This window comes from Salvelinus alpinus, chromosome 3, assembly GCF_045679555.1.
Source record: "Salvelinus alpinus chromosome 3, SLU_Salpinus.1, whole genome shotgun sequence".
Taxonomy (NCBI): domain Eukaryota; kingdom Metazoa; phylum Chordata; class Actinopteri; order Salmoniformes; family Salmonidae; genus Salvelinus; species Salvelinus alpinus.
The window spans coordinates 16,431,467-16,448,720 of NC_092088.1; the positions used below are offsets into that span (position 1 = coordinate 16,431,467).

The 17,254-nt window shown below is 47.2% G+C and overlaps 1 protein-coding gene across 2 annotated transcripts; it reads left to right on the plus strand.

Moving 5' to 3' along the window:
• Nucleotides 1–712: 712 nt before the first annotated feature.
• On the plus strand, nt 713–14,377 carry LOC139570112 (interferon-induced protein with tetratricopeptide repeats 5-like). 2 transcript variants are annotated; one of them, XM_071391667.1, is made up of 2 exons: nt 713–809; nt 11,829–14,377. In XM_071391667.1, exons 1-2 carry the CDS (start codon nt 805–807, stop codon nt 13,255–13,257), a joined length of 1,434 nt encoding a protein of 477 aa, XP_071247768.1. In that variant the 5' UTR covers nt 713–804; the 3' UTR covers nt 13,258–14,377. The 2 variants fall into 2 exon arrangements, with proteins under 2 accessions (XP_071247768.1, XP_071247769.1); XM_071391668.1 differs by lacking the exon at nt 713–809 and adding an exon at nt 7,558–8,033.
• The last annotated feature ends 2,877 nt before the right edge of the window (nt 14,378–17,254 follow it).

Sequence of the window (17,254 nt, forward strand, 5' to 3'; positions counted from 1 at the left end):
TTAATTTGTGGAATTTCTTTACTTCTTAATGCGTTTGAGCCAATCAGTTATGTTGTGACAAGGTAGGGGTGGTATACAGAAGATAGCCCTATTTGGTAAAATACCAAGTCCATATAATGGCAAGAACAGCAAAAATAAGCAAAGAGAAACAACAGTTCATCATTACTTTAAGACATGAAGGTCAGTCAATCCAGAAAATGTCAAGAACTTTGAAAGTTTCTTCAAGTGCAGTCGAAAAACCATCAAGCGCTATGATGAAACTGTCTCTCGTGAGGACCGCCATGGGAATGGAAGACCCAGTGGTGCCTCTGCTGCAGAGGATAAGTTTACTAAAGTTACCAGCCTCAGAAATTACAGCCCAAATAAATGCTTCACAGAGTTCAAGTAACAGACACATCTAAATATCAACTGTTCAGAGTAGACTGTGTGAATCAGGCCTTCATAGTCGAATTGCTGCAAAGAAACCACTACTAAAGGACACCAATAAGAAGAAGAGACTTGCTTGGGAAAGAAACTCGAGCAATGGACATTAGACCGGTGGAAATTGGTCCTTTGGTCTGATGAGTCCAAATGTTTGAGTTTTGGTTCCAACCGCCGTGTCTTTGTGAGACGCAGAGTAGGTGAACGGATGATCTCTGCATGTGTGGTTCCCACTGTGAAACATGGAGGAGGAGGTGTGATGTGTGGGGGTGCTTTGCTGGTGACACAGTCAGTGATTAACTTTGATATAACAGGAAGTGGGTAGTGTCTCTGAGGGTTATTATCTCAATACTGTAGCCTGTCTTCTCTGCCATTGACTGTAAAATGAGGTAAGAATTTTACTAAAATTATAACATATTTGAATGACATGCACATACATAATCTCTCTCTCTAATGTACTTAATATAACACAATAATAAGCAATGCTGTTGTGTTATGAGTGAGCAAGAGAGAGAGGAGTTATGGCGGACTGAACACTTTGCTGCAGAACGTCTCAAGATAAAAACTGAATATTCAATATTGTCACGATCGTGTGGAGGAGAGACGGACCAAAACGCAGCATGTGGAAAATAAGCCATGTTCTTTTATTTTACTACGAAGATGAACATGAAACGAAACACTATTACAAACTATACAAAAAACAACAAACGACTGTGAAGCTATAAACGTAGTGCACACACACATGCTACAAACGTTCAACATAGACAATTCCCCACAAACAGCTAAAGCCTATGGTTGCCTTAAATATGGCTCCCAATCAGAGACAACAATAACCAGCTGTCTCTAATTGAGACCCAATTCAGGCAAACATAGACTTTCCTAGATACCTACACTCAACCATAGACACAGCTAGACTACTATACTAAACATAAACCCAACTACTCTAATAAACCCCCTAAACCTTACAACCACCCTAGACACTACAAAAACCACATACATTCCCCATGTCACACCCTGACCTAACCAAAATAAGAAAACAAAGAATACTAAGGCCAGGGCGTGACATAACCCCCCCCTTAAGGTGCGAACTCCGGGCGCACCAGCACAAAGTCTAGGGGAGGGTCTGGGTGGGCTTCCGTCCACGGCGGCGGCTCCAGCACTGGTCGTGGTCCCCACCCCACCATAGTCACTACCCGCTTTCGTAGCCTCCTCCAAATGGCCACCCTCCACATTAACCCCACTGGATTAAGGGGCAGCACCGGACTAAGGGGCAGCACCGGACTAAGGGGCAGCACCGGACTAAGGGGCAGCACCGGACTAAGGGACGGATCCTGGCTGGATGACGGCTCTGGCGGATCCTGGCTGGACGGCTCTGGCGGATCCTGGCTGGACGGCTCTGGCGGATCCTGGCTGGACGGCTCATGGCTGGCTGACGGATCTGGCTGCTCATGGCTGGCTGACGGATCTGGCTGCTCATGGCTGGCTGACGGCTCTGGACGCTCATGGCTGGCTGACGGCTCTGGACGCTCATGGCTGGCTGGCGGCTCTGGCAGATCCTGTCTGGTTGGCGGCTCTGGCTGGTCCTGTCTGGTTGGTGGCTCTGGCTGGTCATGGCTCGCTGACGGCTCTGGCTGGTCATGGCTCGCTGACGGCTCTGGCTGGTCATGGCTCGCTGACGGCTCTGGCTGGTCATGGCTCGCTGACGGCTCTGGCTGGTCATGGCTCGCTGACGGCTCTGGCTGGTCATGGCTCGCTGACGGCTCTGGCTGGTCATGGCTGGCGGAAGGCTCTGGCTGATCCGTTCTGGCGGAAGGCTCTGGCTGATCCGGTCTGGCGGAAGGCTCTGGCTGATCCGGTCTGGCGGAAGGCTCTGGCTGATCCGGTCTGGCGGAAGGCTCTGGCTGATCCGGTCTGGCGGAAGGCTCTGGCTGATCCGGTCTGGCGGAAGGCTCTGGCTGATCCGGTCTGGCGGAAGGCTCTGGCTGATCCGGTCTGGCGGAAGGCTCTGGCTGATCCGGTCTGGCGGAAGGCTCTGGCTGATCCGTTCTGGCGGAAGGCTCTAGCGGCTCCTGTCTGGCGGAAGGCTCTGTAGGCTCATGGCAGACGGGCGGCTTTGCAGGCTCATGGCAGACGGGCGGCTTTGAAGGCTCAATACAGACGGGCAGTTCATGCGGCGCTTGGCAGACGGACAGTTCAGACGGCGTTGGGCAGACGGGCAGTTCAGGCGCCGCTTGGCAGACGGGCAGTTCAGGCGCCGCTTGGCAGACGGGCAGTTCAGGCACCGTTGGGCAGACGGCAGACTCTGGCCGGCTGAGACGCACTGTAGGCCTGGTGCGTGGTGCCGGAACTGGAGGTACCGGGCTAAGGACACGCACCTTCAGGCTAGTGCGGGGAACAACAACAGGGCACACTGAGTTCTCAAGGCGCACTATAGGACTGGTGCGTGGTACCAGAACTGGTGGTACCGGGCTGAGGGCACGCACCTCAGGACGAGTGCGGGGAGAAGGATCAGTGCGTACAGGGCTCTGGAGACGCACAGGAGGCTTGGTGCGTGGTGCCGGGACTGGAGGCACTGGGCTGGAGACACGCACCACAGGGAGAGTGCGTGGAGGAGGAACAGGGCTCTGGAGACGCACTGGAAGCCTGGTGCGTGGTGTCAGCACTGGTGGTACTGGGCTGGGAACACACACCACAGGGCTAGTGCGAGGAGCAGTAACAGGACGCACAGGACTCTGGAGACGCACAGGAGGCTTTGTGCGTGCTGTAGGCACTGTCTTAACCAGATGGCTAGCACGCACCTCAGGACGAGTATGGATAGCTGTTCCCGGTGACATTAAATCACCAACACGTTCATTCGGACGGATGCCGTGCCTCATGCACCAAACCAATACATCCTTCATAACTCTCTCCTCCAATTTCTCCATTAACTCCTTTACTGTCTCTGCGTCACTCTCCTCCAAATCCGCCCTCACCGGCTCCTTACGGTAAGCAGGAGGAGTTGGCTCACGTCTCCCGACTGACCCAACTAAACTACCCGAGAGCCCCCCCCCCAAGAAATTTTTGGGTTTGACTTACGGGCTTCCAGCCTTGTTTCCTTGCTGCCTCCTCATATCTCCGCCTCTCTGCTTTCACTGCCTCCAGCTCAGCTTTGGGGCGGTTATATTCTCCTGGTACTTCGCGGTCCAGAATTTCCTCCCAATTCCAATAGTCCTGTGTAGGTGGGTCCTGTTGTTGTTGCACATGCTGCTTGATCCGATGTTGGTGGGAAATTCTGTCACGATCGTGTGGAGGAGAGACGGACCAAAACGCAGCATGTGGAAAATAAGCCATCTTCTTTTATTTTACTACGAAGATGAACATGAAACGAACTATACAAAAAACAACAAACGACCGTGAAGCTATAAACGTAGTGCACACACACACACACACACACACACACACACACACACACACACACACACACACACACACACACACACACACACACACACACACACACACACACACACACACACACACACACACACACACACACACACACACACACACACACACACACACACACACACACACACACACACACGCACACGCACACACGCACACACACACGCTACAAACGTTCAACATAGACAATTCCCCACCAACAGCTAAAGCCTATGGTTGCCTTAAATATGGCTCCCAATCAGAGACAACAATAACCAGCTGTCTCTAATTGAGACCCAATTCAGGCAACCATAGACTTTCCTAGATACCTACACTCAACCATAGACACAGCTAGACTACTATACTAAACATAAACCCAACTACTCTAATAAACCCCCTAAACCTTACAACCACCCTAGACATTACAAAAACCACATACATTCCCCATGTCACACCCTGACCTAACCAAAATAATTAAGAAAACAAAGAATACTAAGGCCAGGGCGTGACAAATATTAATAAATTTGACTAAATATTAGCACTTCACTCCACATACTCGTGTGCAATAACCTTCAATCTGGATAACACAAAACGAATTATAAGGCTAGAGAAATGTACCAACCAATATTACCAATACAATCAACACCCAAACATGTTTGAAAGTAAGCATGGTGAACCAATCCCCAGAAGAAAACGCAACTCCTCGATAGCTATTGTAAAATATACTGTGTCCATAAAATGTATATAGGTTCAGATCTTTTGTGAAACAGCCCAGTTCAAAAATATATGGCAAATAAAAATCAAACTGGATGGTCTTCAGAGATAGATCGGAGGGCTTGAGGGTAGCTGAAGGAAAAACAAACAAAAAAGAACTATTGTAAAATATATTGTGTCCGTAAAGTGTATATAGTACGTATTAGCTGGAAGTAGAAACCTATGTGTTGTTGTCCATTATTTTACTCCAATTAGGGAAGGTTAGGGGAAAATAATTTAAAAAATATATATATTTTTTAAAGATATACAGTACAAGTCAAACGATTGGACACACCTACTCATTCCAGGGTTTTTCCTTATTTTTACTATTTTCTACATCAAAACTATGAAATAACAAATATGGAATCATGTAGTAACCAAACAGTGTTAAACAAATATAAATTATATTTGAGACCCTTCAAAGTAGCCACCCTTTGCCTTGATGACAAATTTGCACACTCCGGCATTCGCTCAACCAGCATCATGAGGTAGTCACCTGGAATTAATTTAAATTAAGAGGTGTGCCTTGTTAAAAGTTAATTTGTGGAATTTCTTTCCTTCTTAATGCGTTTGAGCCAATCAGTTATGTTGTGACAAGGTAGGGGTGGTATACAGAAGATAGCCCTATTTGGTAAAATACCAAGTCCATATAATGGCAAGAACAGCAAAAATAAGCAAAGAGAAACAACAGTCCATCATTACTTTAAGACATGAAGGTCAGTCAATCCAGAAAATGTCAAGAACTTTGAAAGTTTCTTCAGGGGCAGTCGAAAAACCATCAAGCGCTATGATGAAACTGTCTCTCGTGAGGACCGCCATGGGAATGGAAGACCCAGTGGTGCCTCTGCTGCAGAGGATAAGTTCACTAAAGTTACCAGCCTCAGAAATTACAGCCCAAATAAATGCTTCACAGAGTTCAAGTAACAGACACATCTAAATATCAACTGTTCAGAGTAGACTGTGTGAATCAGGCCTTCATAGTCGAATTGCTGCAAAGAAACCACTACTAAAGGACACCAATAAGAAGAAGAGACTTGCTTGGGAAAGAAACTCGAGCAATGGACATTAGACCGGTGGAAATTGGTCCTTTGGTCTGATGAGTCCAAATGTTTGATTTTTGGTTCCAACCGCCGTGTCTTTGTGAGACGCAGAGTAGGTGAACGGATGATCTCTGCATGTGTGGTTCCCACTGTGAAACATGGAGGAGGACGTGTGTTGTGTGGGGGTGCTTTGCTGGTGACACAGTCAGTGATTTACTTAGAATTCAAGGCACACTTAACCAGCATGGCTACCACAGCATTCTGCAGCGATACGCCATCCCATTTGGTTTGCTCTTAGTGGGACTATCATTTGTTTTTCAACCGGACAATGACCCAACACACCTCCAGGCTGCGTAAGGACTATTTGACCAAGAAGGAGAGTGATGGAGTGCTGCATCAGATGACCTGGCCTCCACAATCCCCTGATCTCAACCCAATTGAGATGGTTTGGGATGAGTTGGACTGCAAACTGAAGGAAAAGCAACCAACATGTGCTCAGCATATGTGGGAACTCCTTCAAGACTGTTGGAAAAGCATTCCAGGTGAAGCTGGTTGAGAGAATGCCAAGAGTGTGCAAAGCTGTCATCAAGGCAAAGGGTGGCTACTTTGAACTATCAAAATTGTCAAACACTTTTCTGGCTACTACATGATTCCAAGTGTGTTATTTCATAGTATTGATGTCTTCACTAATATTCTACAATGTAGAAAATAGTAAAAATAAAGAAAAGCCCTTGAATGAGTAGGTGTGCCCAAACTTTTGACTGGTACTGTATATCACAGTGTATTCGGAAAGTATTCAGACCCCTTGACTTGTTCCAAATTTTGTTACGTTCAGTGGTGGAAAAAGTACCCAATTGTCAGACCTGAGTAAAAGTAAAGATATCTTATTCAAGTAAAAGTGAAAGTCACCCAGTAAAATACTACTTGAGTAAAACTCAGACATAATTTACAAACGAAGCATGTGTTCAGTGAGTCTGCCAGTTCCGCCAGAGCCGCCTGCCAGTCAGGAGCTGCCAGAGCCGCGCGCCAGTCAGTAGCTGCCAGAGCCGCCTGCCAGTCCTGAGCTGTCCCTCAGTCCGGAGCTGCCCTTCAGTCCGGAGCTGCCTTTCAGTCCGGAGCTGCCTTTCAGTCCGGAGCTGCCCTTCAGTCCTGAGCTGCCCCTCAGTCCTGAGCTGCCCCTCAGTCCTGAGCTGCCCCTCAGTCCTGAGCTGTCCGTAAGTCCGGAGCTGCCCCTCAGTCCTGAGCTACCACTCAGTCCTGAGCTACCCCTCAGTCCTGAGATGCCCTTCAGTCCGGAGCTGCCCCTCAGTCCGGAGCTGCCCCTCAGTCCAGAGGCGCCCCTCAGTCCGGAGCTGCCCCTCAGTCCTGAGCTGCCCCTCAGTCCTGAGCTGCCCCTCAGTCCTGAGCTGTCCGTCAGTCCGGAGCTGCCCCTCAGTCCTGAGCTACCCCTCAGTCCTGAGCTACCCCTCAGTCCTGAGATGTCCTTCAGTCCGGAGCTGCCCCTCAGTCCGGAGCTGCCCCTCAGTCCAGAGGCGCCCCTCAGTCCAGAGGCGCCCTTCAGTCCGGAGCTGCCCCTCAGTCCAGAGGCGCCCCTCGGTCCAGTGGCGCTCTCTACGATGGTCTTCAGTCCGGGACCCGCTGCGAGGGTCGCCGTTCCCCGGAGGCTACTAAAGCGGACAAAGACTATGGTGGAGTAGGGTCTACATCCTGCGCCAGAGCCGCCACCACGGACAGATGCCCCCCCAGACCCTCCCCTATAGGTTCAGGTTTTGCTGCCGGAGTCCGCACCTTGGGGGGGGGGGGGTACTGTCACATTCTGACCATAGTTATTTTGTATTTTCTTTGTTTTAGTGTGGTCAGGGCGTGAGTTGGGTGGGTAATCTATGTTTTCTATTTCTGTATTGGGTTTCTGTGTTTGGCCTGATATGGTTCTCAATCAGAGGCAGGTGTTTTGCGTTGTCTCTGATTGGGAACCATATTTAGGTAGCCTGTTTTGTGTTGGGTTTTGTGGGTGGTTGTCTTCAGTCTTTGTGTGTCTGCACCAGACAGAACTGTTTCGGTTTCGTTTATGTTCACCTTTATTGTTTTGTATTTCGTAGTGTTCAGTTTATGTTTTATAATAAACGTTATGGACACTTACCACGCTGCGCATTGGTCCTCTGATCCTTCAAACTTCTCCTCCTCAGACGAAGAGGAAGACGACAGCCGTTACAATGGTACTGTTCTTCTTCAATCATAGCTTGTTGGCAGAATGGACATTTTTGGCAAACACGTATGAGTTTCGTTTTCCTTTCTGCTAAATGAAAAGCTTTGATATAACAGGAAGTGGGTAGTGTCTCTGAGGGTTATTGTCTCAATACTGTAGCCTATCTTCTCTGCCATTGACTGTAAAATGAGGTAAGAATTTTACAAAAATTATAACATATTTGAATGACATGCACATACATAATCTCTCTCTCTAATGTACTTAATATAACACAATAATAAGCAATGCTGTTGTGTTATGAGTGAGCAAGAGAGAGAGGAGTTATGGCGGACTGAACACTTTGCTGCAGAACGTCTCAAGATAAAAACGGAATATTCAATATTTATAAATTTGACTAAATATTAGCACTTCACTCCACATATTCGTGTGCAATAACCTTCAATCTGGATAACACAAAACGAATTATAAGGCTAGAGAAATGTACCAACCAATATTACCAATACAATCAACACCCAAACATGTTTGAAAGTAAGCATGGTGAACCAATCCCCAGAAGAAAACGCAACTCCTCGATAGCTATTGTAAAATATACTGTGTCCATAAAATGTATATAGGTTCAGATCTTTTGTGAAACAGCCCAGTTCAAAAATATATGGCAAATAAAAATCAAACTGGAAGGTTTTCAGAGATAGATCGGAGGGGTTGAGGATAGCTGAAGGAAAAACAAACAAAAAAGAACTATTGTAAAATATATTGTGTCCGTAAAGTGTATATAGTACGTATTAGCTGGAAGTAGAAACCTATGTGTTGTTGTCCATTATTTTACTCCAATTAGGGAAGGTTAGGGGAAAATAATAAAAAATATATATATATTTTTTAAAGATATACAGTACCAGTCAAACGATTGGACACACCTACTCATTCCAGGGTTTTTCCTTATTTTTCCTATTTTCTACATCAAAACTATGAAATAACAAATATGGAATCATGTAGTAACCAAACAGTGTTAAACAAATATAAATTATATTTGAGACCCTTCAAAGTAGCCACCCTTTGCCTTGATGACAAATTTGCACACTCCGGCATTCGCTCAACCAGCATCATGAGGTAGTCACCTGGAATTAATTTAAATTAAGAGGTGTGCCTTGTTAAAAGTTAATTTGTGGAATTTCTTTCCTTCTTAATGCGTTTGAGCCAATCAGTTGTGTTGTGACAAGGTAGGGGTGGTATACAGAAGATAGCCCTATTTGGTAAAATACCAAGTCCATATAATGGCAAGAACAGCAAAAATAAGCAAAGAGAAACGACAGTCCATCATTACTTTAAGACAAGAAGGTCAGTCAATCCAGAAAATGTCAAGAACTTTTAAAGTTTCTTCAAGTGAAGTCGAAAAACCATCAAGCGCTATGATGAAATTGTCTCTCATGAGGACCGCCACGGGAATGGAAGACCCAGTGGTGCCTCTGCTGCAGAGGATAAGTTCACGAGAGTTACCAGCCTCAGAAATTACAGCCCAAATAAATGCTTCGCAGAGTTCAAGTAACAGACACATCTAAATATCAACTGTTCAGAGTAGACTGCGTGAATCAGGCCTTCATAGTCGAATTGCTGCAAAGAAACCACTACTAAAGGACACAAATAAGAAGAAGAGACTTGCTTGGGAAAGAAACTCGAGCAATGGACATTAGACCGGTGGAAATTGGTCCTTTGGTCTGATGAGTCCAAATGTTTGATTTTTGGTTCCAACCGCCGTGTCTTTGTGAGACGCAGAGTAGGTGAACGGATGATCTCTGCATGTGTGGTTCCCACTGTGAAACATGGAGGAGGAGGTGTGATGTGTGGGGGTGCTTTGCTGGTGACACAGTCAGTGATTTACTTAGAATTCAAGGCACACTTAACCAGCATGGCTACCACAGCATTCTGCAGCGATACGCCATCCCATTTGGTTTGCTCTTAGTGGGACTATCATTTGTTTTTCAACCGGACAATGACCCAACACACCTCCAGGCTGCGTAAGGACTATTTGACCAGGAAGGAGAGTGATGGAGTGCTGCATCAGATGACCTGGCCTCCACAATCCCCCGATCTCAACCCAATTGAGATGGTTTGGGATGAGTTGGACTGCAAACTGAAGGAAAAGCAACCAACATGTGCTCAGCATATGTGGGAACTCCTTCAAGACTGTTGGAAAAGCATTCCAGGTGAAACTGGTTGAGAGAATGCCAAGAGTGTTTTAAAGCTGTCATCAAGGCAAAGGGTGGCTACTTTGAACAATCAAAATTGTCAAACACTTTTCTGGCTACTACATGATTCCAAGTGTGTTATTTCATAGTTTTTATGTCTTCACTAATATTCTACAATGTAGAAAATAGTAAAAATAAAGAAAAGCCCTTGAATGAGTAGGTGTGCCCAAACTTTTGACTGGTACTGTATATCACAGTGTATTCGGAAAGTATTCAGATCCCTTGACTTGTTCCACATTTTGTTACGTTCAGTGGTGGAAAAAGTACCCAATTGTCAGACCTGAGTAAAAGTAAAGATATCTTATTCAAGTAAAAGTGAAAGTCACCCAGTAAAATACTACTTGAGTAAAACTCAGACATAATTTACAAACGAAGCATGTGTTCAGTGAGTCTGCCAGTTCAGAGGCAGTAGGGATGACCAGGGATGTTCAATTGATAAGTGTGTGAATTAGACCCTTTTCCTGTCCTGATAAGCATTCAAAATGTAACTAGTACTTTTGGGAGTCAGTGAAATGTATGTAGTAAAAAGTACATCATTTTCTAAAGGAATGTGGTGAAGTAAAAGTAGAAGTTGTCAAAAAAATATCAATAGTAAAGTAAAGTACAGATACCCCAAAAAACTACTTAAGTGGTACTTTCAAGTATTTTTACTTTACGCCACTGGTTACGTTACAGCCTTATTCTAAAATGGATTAAATGTTTTTTCCCTCATCAATCAGAACACAATACCCCATATTGACAAAGCAAAAACAGGTTTTTAGAAATGTTTTCTGATTTATAAAACTTATGGTCTCTCCAGAGATGTTGCATCAGGTTCAAGTCCGGCCTCTTGCTGGGCCACTCAAGGACATTCAGAGACTTGTCCCGAAGCCACTCCTCTGTTGTCTTGGCTGTTTGCTTAGGGTTGTTGTTCTGTTGGAAGGTGAACCTTCGCCTTAGTCTGAGGTCCTGAGCGCTCTGGAGAAGGTATTCATCAAGGATCTCTCTGTACTTTTCTCTGTTCATCTTTCCCTCCATCCTTACTAGTCTCCCAGTCCCTGCAGCAGAAAAACATCCACACAGCATGATGCTGCCACCACCATCTTTCACCATAGGCATGATGCCAGGTTTCCTCCAGACGTGACGCTTGGCATTCAGACTACAAAGTTCCATCTTGGTTTCATCAGACCGGAGAATCTTGTTTCTCATTGTCTGAGAGCCCTTTAGGTTCCTTTTGGCAAACTAAAAGCGGGCTGTCATGTGCGTTTTACTGAGGAGTGGCCTCCGTCTGGCCACTCTACCATAAAAGCCTGATTGGTGGAGTACTTCAGAGATGGTTGTACTTCTGGAAGGTTCTGCCATCTTCACAGAGGAACTCTGGAGCTCGGTCAGAGTGACCATCGAGTTCTTGGTCACCTCCCTGACCAAGGTCCTTCTCCTCCGATTGCTCAGTCTCATAGCAAAGGGTCTGAATACTTATGTAAATAATGTCCTTTTTTTTAAAAACCGAATGCACTGTATATGTTTTATATATTTACAAAATATATATGCAAGATTACATTGATGGAAGCTACAATCAATCTGCAATATTAAAGCTGATTCCACCCTAAAAGAAACACAAAAGAAACAATGCTGTTGTGATGATTATTAGGATGGTTTTGTTGATGAGGATGGTTTTGGCTGATAACAACGACAACAATGATGGGCTAATAAAAATGTTATAATACCAAATAATAATGGGTCATTTTCTTTTTTTCCTCATAGCGCTTCTGTCACAACAGATATGGAAGTGAAGCTGAAAGCACTTGAGTGTCACTTTACATGGGGAATAGAAAAGGCTGACATCAAGGACCGGGACAGCCTCCCTGAAAGACTTCTGGATCGCATCATGAAGTTCAGCACTTCGAACCATGCCACATATTTCAACTTACTAGCCTTTCTGAGCCACCTGAAGGAAAACAATGTTAGTGCTCTTGAGTATCTCCACAAGGCTGAGAGTGCATTGAAGAATAGACAGGATGATACAGAGTTACTGGTAACCTATGCTAACTTTGCATGGGTTCACTATCACTCAGGGAACATGAATGATGTGGATGCCTACATTGGAAAGCTGGAAAACATCAATAAGGGTTTTACGATTGCTATTCAAGGCAGTTTACCTTCAATACATGGTGAGAAGGCTTGGAGTTTTCTAAGGCTTGGGGGGCTATTTTACAAGGGGGCAAAGGAGAGCTTTCAGAAAGCTCTTAAGGGAGAACCAGACAATGCATCCTTCAACGTGGGCTATGCCATGGTCCTGTACAGGTTGGAGGGGTTAGCCATGGATGGAACAGAGAGGTTGGCGCATACTGAAGGTGCTACTCAGCTAAGGAAAGCCTTATCCTTAGAGCCCGATAACACTGAAGTCATGGTCCTGCTAGCCCTGCAGCTTCAACACCAAAGTAGACATGAATCCATGAAACTCATCAAAGAGGCCCTCAGACTGTCTCCTGACGTGCCTCACGTCACACATTACTTGGCCGAGTATTTCAGACACGCGGGCATCAATGAGACTCTGGAGGTTTTGGAGGAAGCTGTCGAACTGTCTGTAAACTCCCCCTTCATGAATTACCAAATCGGCCGGTGTCACAAACACCAGTTCAACCAGATGTCTGAGCAGAAGAGGAAAGGGAGCTGGGTCAATGCACGCCAGATAAAAGAGAAGACAGAGCTCTGCATCCATTACTTCTCCAGAGCTGTGGAACTGAAGCCATCCAACGTCCAATTCAGGTTTAACCTGGCTGAGGCTTACGGAGAAAACTACCAGCTGGAGGAGGCGATGAAGATCTTCACCAACCTGCTGAAAGATGAGTCCCTTAGTGACTCAGACAAGCAGCAATGCTACACCGGCTTCGGAAAGTTTCTGTACTACAGGAAGAAAGACGTGGATGGTGCTGTGACCCAGTTCAAAAAGGCCTACCAGATTCCGATTGAGAGTTGGCACAGGAATAAGGCTGGGAAGATACTGATGCAGATAGCAGAGTGGTCTCAGGCTAACAAGAAGAGAGCTGGTGATGCCTCTGCGATTTTGGAATTCCTCGCAATTGAAGACAAAAAAGGCAGGAAGGCTGAAGATCCAATTCGAGTCGAGGTGCACTCTCCAGACACAGATGACCTTACAGATGCCCTAGGCAAAGGAATGAAACTGAAATGATATAGGGGAGACCGGTGTTGGTTGTCACAGTGCTAATTGCTCCCAATTGAAATGGCGCTGTGTAATAATTGGAAGGTTAAAATGTATGAATTTGAAAGAACTCATCCACCTGGTCAATTTATATCAACATGACAAAACATTGTGGTGAGAGGAATTTGTGTTTTTCATAGGTGAAAGCTAAAAAAATGTATGACATTTTCTTTGTAATTGTTTGAATTATCGGAGTATCCATGAACAATGATGTTCGTTGAAAAGAGGAAAGGGAGAGATATTTAAATTCCTAGGTCAAGCCATGTGGTAACTAACATCTTAATTAGCATTGGGGGGTGGTGTAGTTGGGGATGGTTGTCACATGGAATATTGGGTTGGTTGTCACTTTCAACATTGCCACCCCTGGTATACAATAAATTGCAAGCTATTTTGTTCTTGTGATATAAAGAGCTCCCTTCATTGCTTTTCTCTCAAACACACATTATTTTCTGTCACACACCCACACACGCATGTGCAAGCACGCACAAATTCACTGAAAATGTCACATGTTATTCTCACGGCATAAAATGCTGAATTTTGATATAAATATTGTTCGATCAAATAAAGGAATAAGCTACTAGCAAATATTGTGACAACCAACCCCATACTGTGTGACATCCAAACCCACAATGGGACTGGTTGTCACAAGTGGACAGAGTGTGTTTGATGGCTTTAAACTCCATGTTGGGATAAGATAAGAGGATAAAAAAGGTCCCCATTTCAACCCTTGACCTTGGTCTTTCTCCTAACATCGAAAAGAGTCTTGTAAGATATACTGGTGCTGAGAAATACACATACTGTTACACAACACATGGCTTATTGGAGTACTGCTACATGCATTTTAATGGTTTTAATCATAAAGTGTAACAGTATCTTCAAGTTGCGTGCATTTTTCTTATGTTCCATTTTTTGTGTAAAAATTGCAACAAAAATGTTTTGAATTAGAATGTATTACTTTAGGAAAACATGTTTTTATGTCTTTGGATGTGTCTCCTTTCAGGTAGTTGATTCATCTGTTGTTCATCCGACCGTTCATCTGTTGTTGCTCTTGTAACTGGCATTAACATTGTGAAAGAGATAATAAAACATACTGCCAAAAACGTGATGATTTTGAGCTTGTTGACTTGCTTCTTTCTACTTTGCTCCAAAAACAAACCTGATGGCCAAATATTTGTCACGTTCCTGACCTGTTTTCTGTTAGTTTTTGTATGTGTTAGTTGGTCAGGACGTGAGTTTGGGTGGGCAGTCTATGTTTTGTGTTTCTATGTTGGTTTATGGGTACCTGATATGGTTCTCAATTAGAGGCAGGTGGTTTTCATCTCCTCTGATTGAGAATCATATTAAGGTAGGTGTTTTCACTTTGTTTGTGGTGGGTGATTGTCTTCCGTGTTTGTGTCTGCGCACCACACGGGACTGTTTCGTTTGTTCGTTCGTTTGATGTAGTCTGTTCCTGTTCGTGAGTTCTTCGTGTAGTTATGTAAGTTCCATGTTCAGGTCTGTCTACGTCGTTTTGTTGTTTTGTAATTATTCAAGTATATTTTCGTGTTCGTTTTCGTCTTGTTTAATAAATTTCATGTCTACTAGAAACGCTGCGTTTTGGTTCAATCCCTGCTCCTCCTCTTCGGATGAAGAGGAGGAGGAACACCGTTACAGAACCACCCACCAAATCAGAACCAAGCAGCGTATGTTCGAGCAGTGGAATACACAGGACTACTGGACTTGGGAGGACGAGCTGGATGGAAAAGGACCGTGGGCTCAACCAGGAGAATATCGCCGCCCCAAAGCTGAGCTGGAGGCAGCGAGAGCAGAGAGGCGGCAATATGAGGAGGCAGCAAGGAGACGTGGCTGGAAGCCGGAGAATCAAGCGCAAGACCGGAGTTATGAAGGTACGTGGCTAGCACGGAAGCCCGTGAAGAAACCCCAAAAATTTCTTGGGGGGGGGCTAAGAGGTAGTGGGCCAAGGGCAGGTAGGAGACCTGCGCCCACTTCCCATGCTTACCGTGGAGAGCGGGAGTACGGGCAGACATCGTGTTACGCAGTAGAGCGCACGGTGTCTCCTGTACGTGTGCATAGCCCGGTGCGGGTTATTCCACCTCTCCGCACTGGTAGGGCTAGATTGAGCATTGAACCAAGTGCCATGAAGCCGGCTCTACATATCTGGCCACCAGTGCGTCTCCTCGGGCCGGCTTACATGGCACCAGCCTTACGCATGGTGTCCCCGGTTCGCCTACATAGCCCGGTGCGGGTTATTCCACCTCCCCGCACTGGTCGGGCGACGGGGAGTATTCAACCAGGTAAGGTTGGGCAGGCTCAATGCTCAAGGGAGCCAGTACGCCTGCACGGTCCGGTATTTCCGGCGCCACCTTCCCGCCCCAGCCTAGGACCACCAGTGCCTACACCACGCACCAGGCTTCCAGTGCGTTTTCAGAGCCCTGTACGCCCTGTCCCTGCTTCCCGCACTAGCTTTGAAGTGCGTGTATCCAGTTCGGTGCCTCCAGTTCCGGCACCACGCACTAAGCCACCTGTGCGTCTCCAGAGCCCTGTACACACTGTTCCTTCTCCCCGTACTCGCCCTGATGTGCGTGCCCTCAGCCCGGTGCCACCAGTGCCGGTACCACGCACCAGGCCCATAGTACGTTTTGAGAATCCAGTGTGCCCTGTCCCTGCTCCCCGCACTAGCCTGAAGTTGCGTGTCCTTAGCCCGGTGCCTCCAGTTCCGGCACCACGCACCAGGTCTACAGTGCGCCTCATCCGGCCTGAGCCATCCGTCTCCCCAGCGCCATCTGAGCCATCCGTCTCCCCAGCGCCATCTGAGCCATCCGTCTCCCCAGCGCCATCTGAGTCATCCGTCTCCCCAGCGCCATCTGAGTCATCCGTCTCCCCAGCGCCATCTGAGTCATCCGTCTCCCCAGCGCCATCTGAGTCATCCGTCTCCCCAGCGCCATCTGAGTCATCCGTCTCCCCAGCGCCGTCTGAGCCATCCGTCTGCCCAGTGCCGTCTGAGCCATCCGTCTGCCCCGAGCCATTAGAGCCGCCCGTCTGTCCCGAGCCGTCAGAGCCGTTCGTCAGTCAGGAGCCGCTAGTGCCATTCGTCAGTCAGGATCTGCCAGAGCCGCCAACCAGACAGGATCTGCCAGAGCCGCCAACCAGACAGGATCTGCCAGAGCCGCCAACCAGACAGGATCTGCCAGAGCCGCCAACCAGACAGGATCTGCCAGAGCCGCCAACCAGACAGGATCTGCCAGAGCCGCCAACCAGACAGGATCTGCCAGAGCCGCCAACCAGACAGGATCTGCCAGAGCCGCCAGTGAGCCATGAGCAGCCAGAGCTGCCAGCGAGCCATGAGCGTCCAGAGCTGTCAGCGAGCCATGAGCAGCTAGAGCCGTCAGCGAGCCATGGGCGTCCAGAGCCGTCAGCGAGCCATGAGCGTCCAGAGCCGTCAGCGAGCCATGAGCGTCCAGAGCCGTCAGCCAGCCATGAGCGTCCAGAGCCGTCAGCCAGCCATGAGCGTCCAGAGCCGTCAGCCAGCCATGAGCGTCCAGAGCCGTCAGCCAGCCATGAGCGTCCAGAGCCGTCAGCCAGCCATGAGCGTCTAGAGCCGTCAGCCAGCCATGAGCGTCTAGAGCCGTCAGCCAGCCATGAGCGTCTAGAGCCGTCAGCCAGCCATGAGCGTCTAGAGCCGTCAGCCAGCCATGAGCGTCCAGAGCCGTCAGCCAGCCATGAGCAGCCCCTCAGCCCGGAGCTGTCATTAATCCAGAACTGCCCCTCAGTCCAGAGCTGTCTCTCTGTCCGGAGCTGCCCTTCAGTTCGGAGTTGCCCCTCTATCCTGAGCTACCTCTCTATCCTGACCTACCTCTCTGTCTTGAGCTATCTCTCTGTCCTGTGCTACCTTATCCTGGTGCTGCCCCTTATCTTGATGTTACCATTTAAATTAAGTGGGTGTAATAGGAGGGTGGTCATTCTAAGG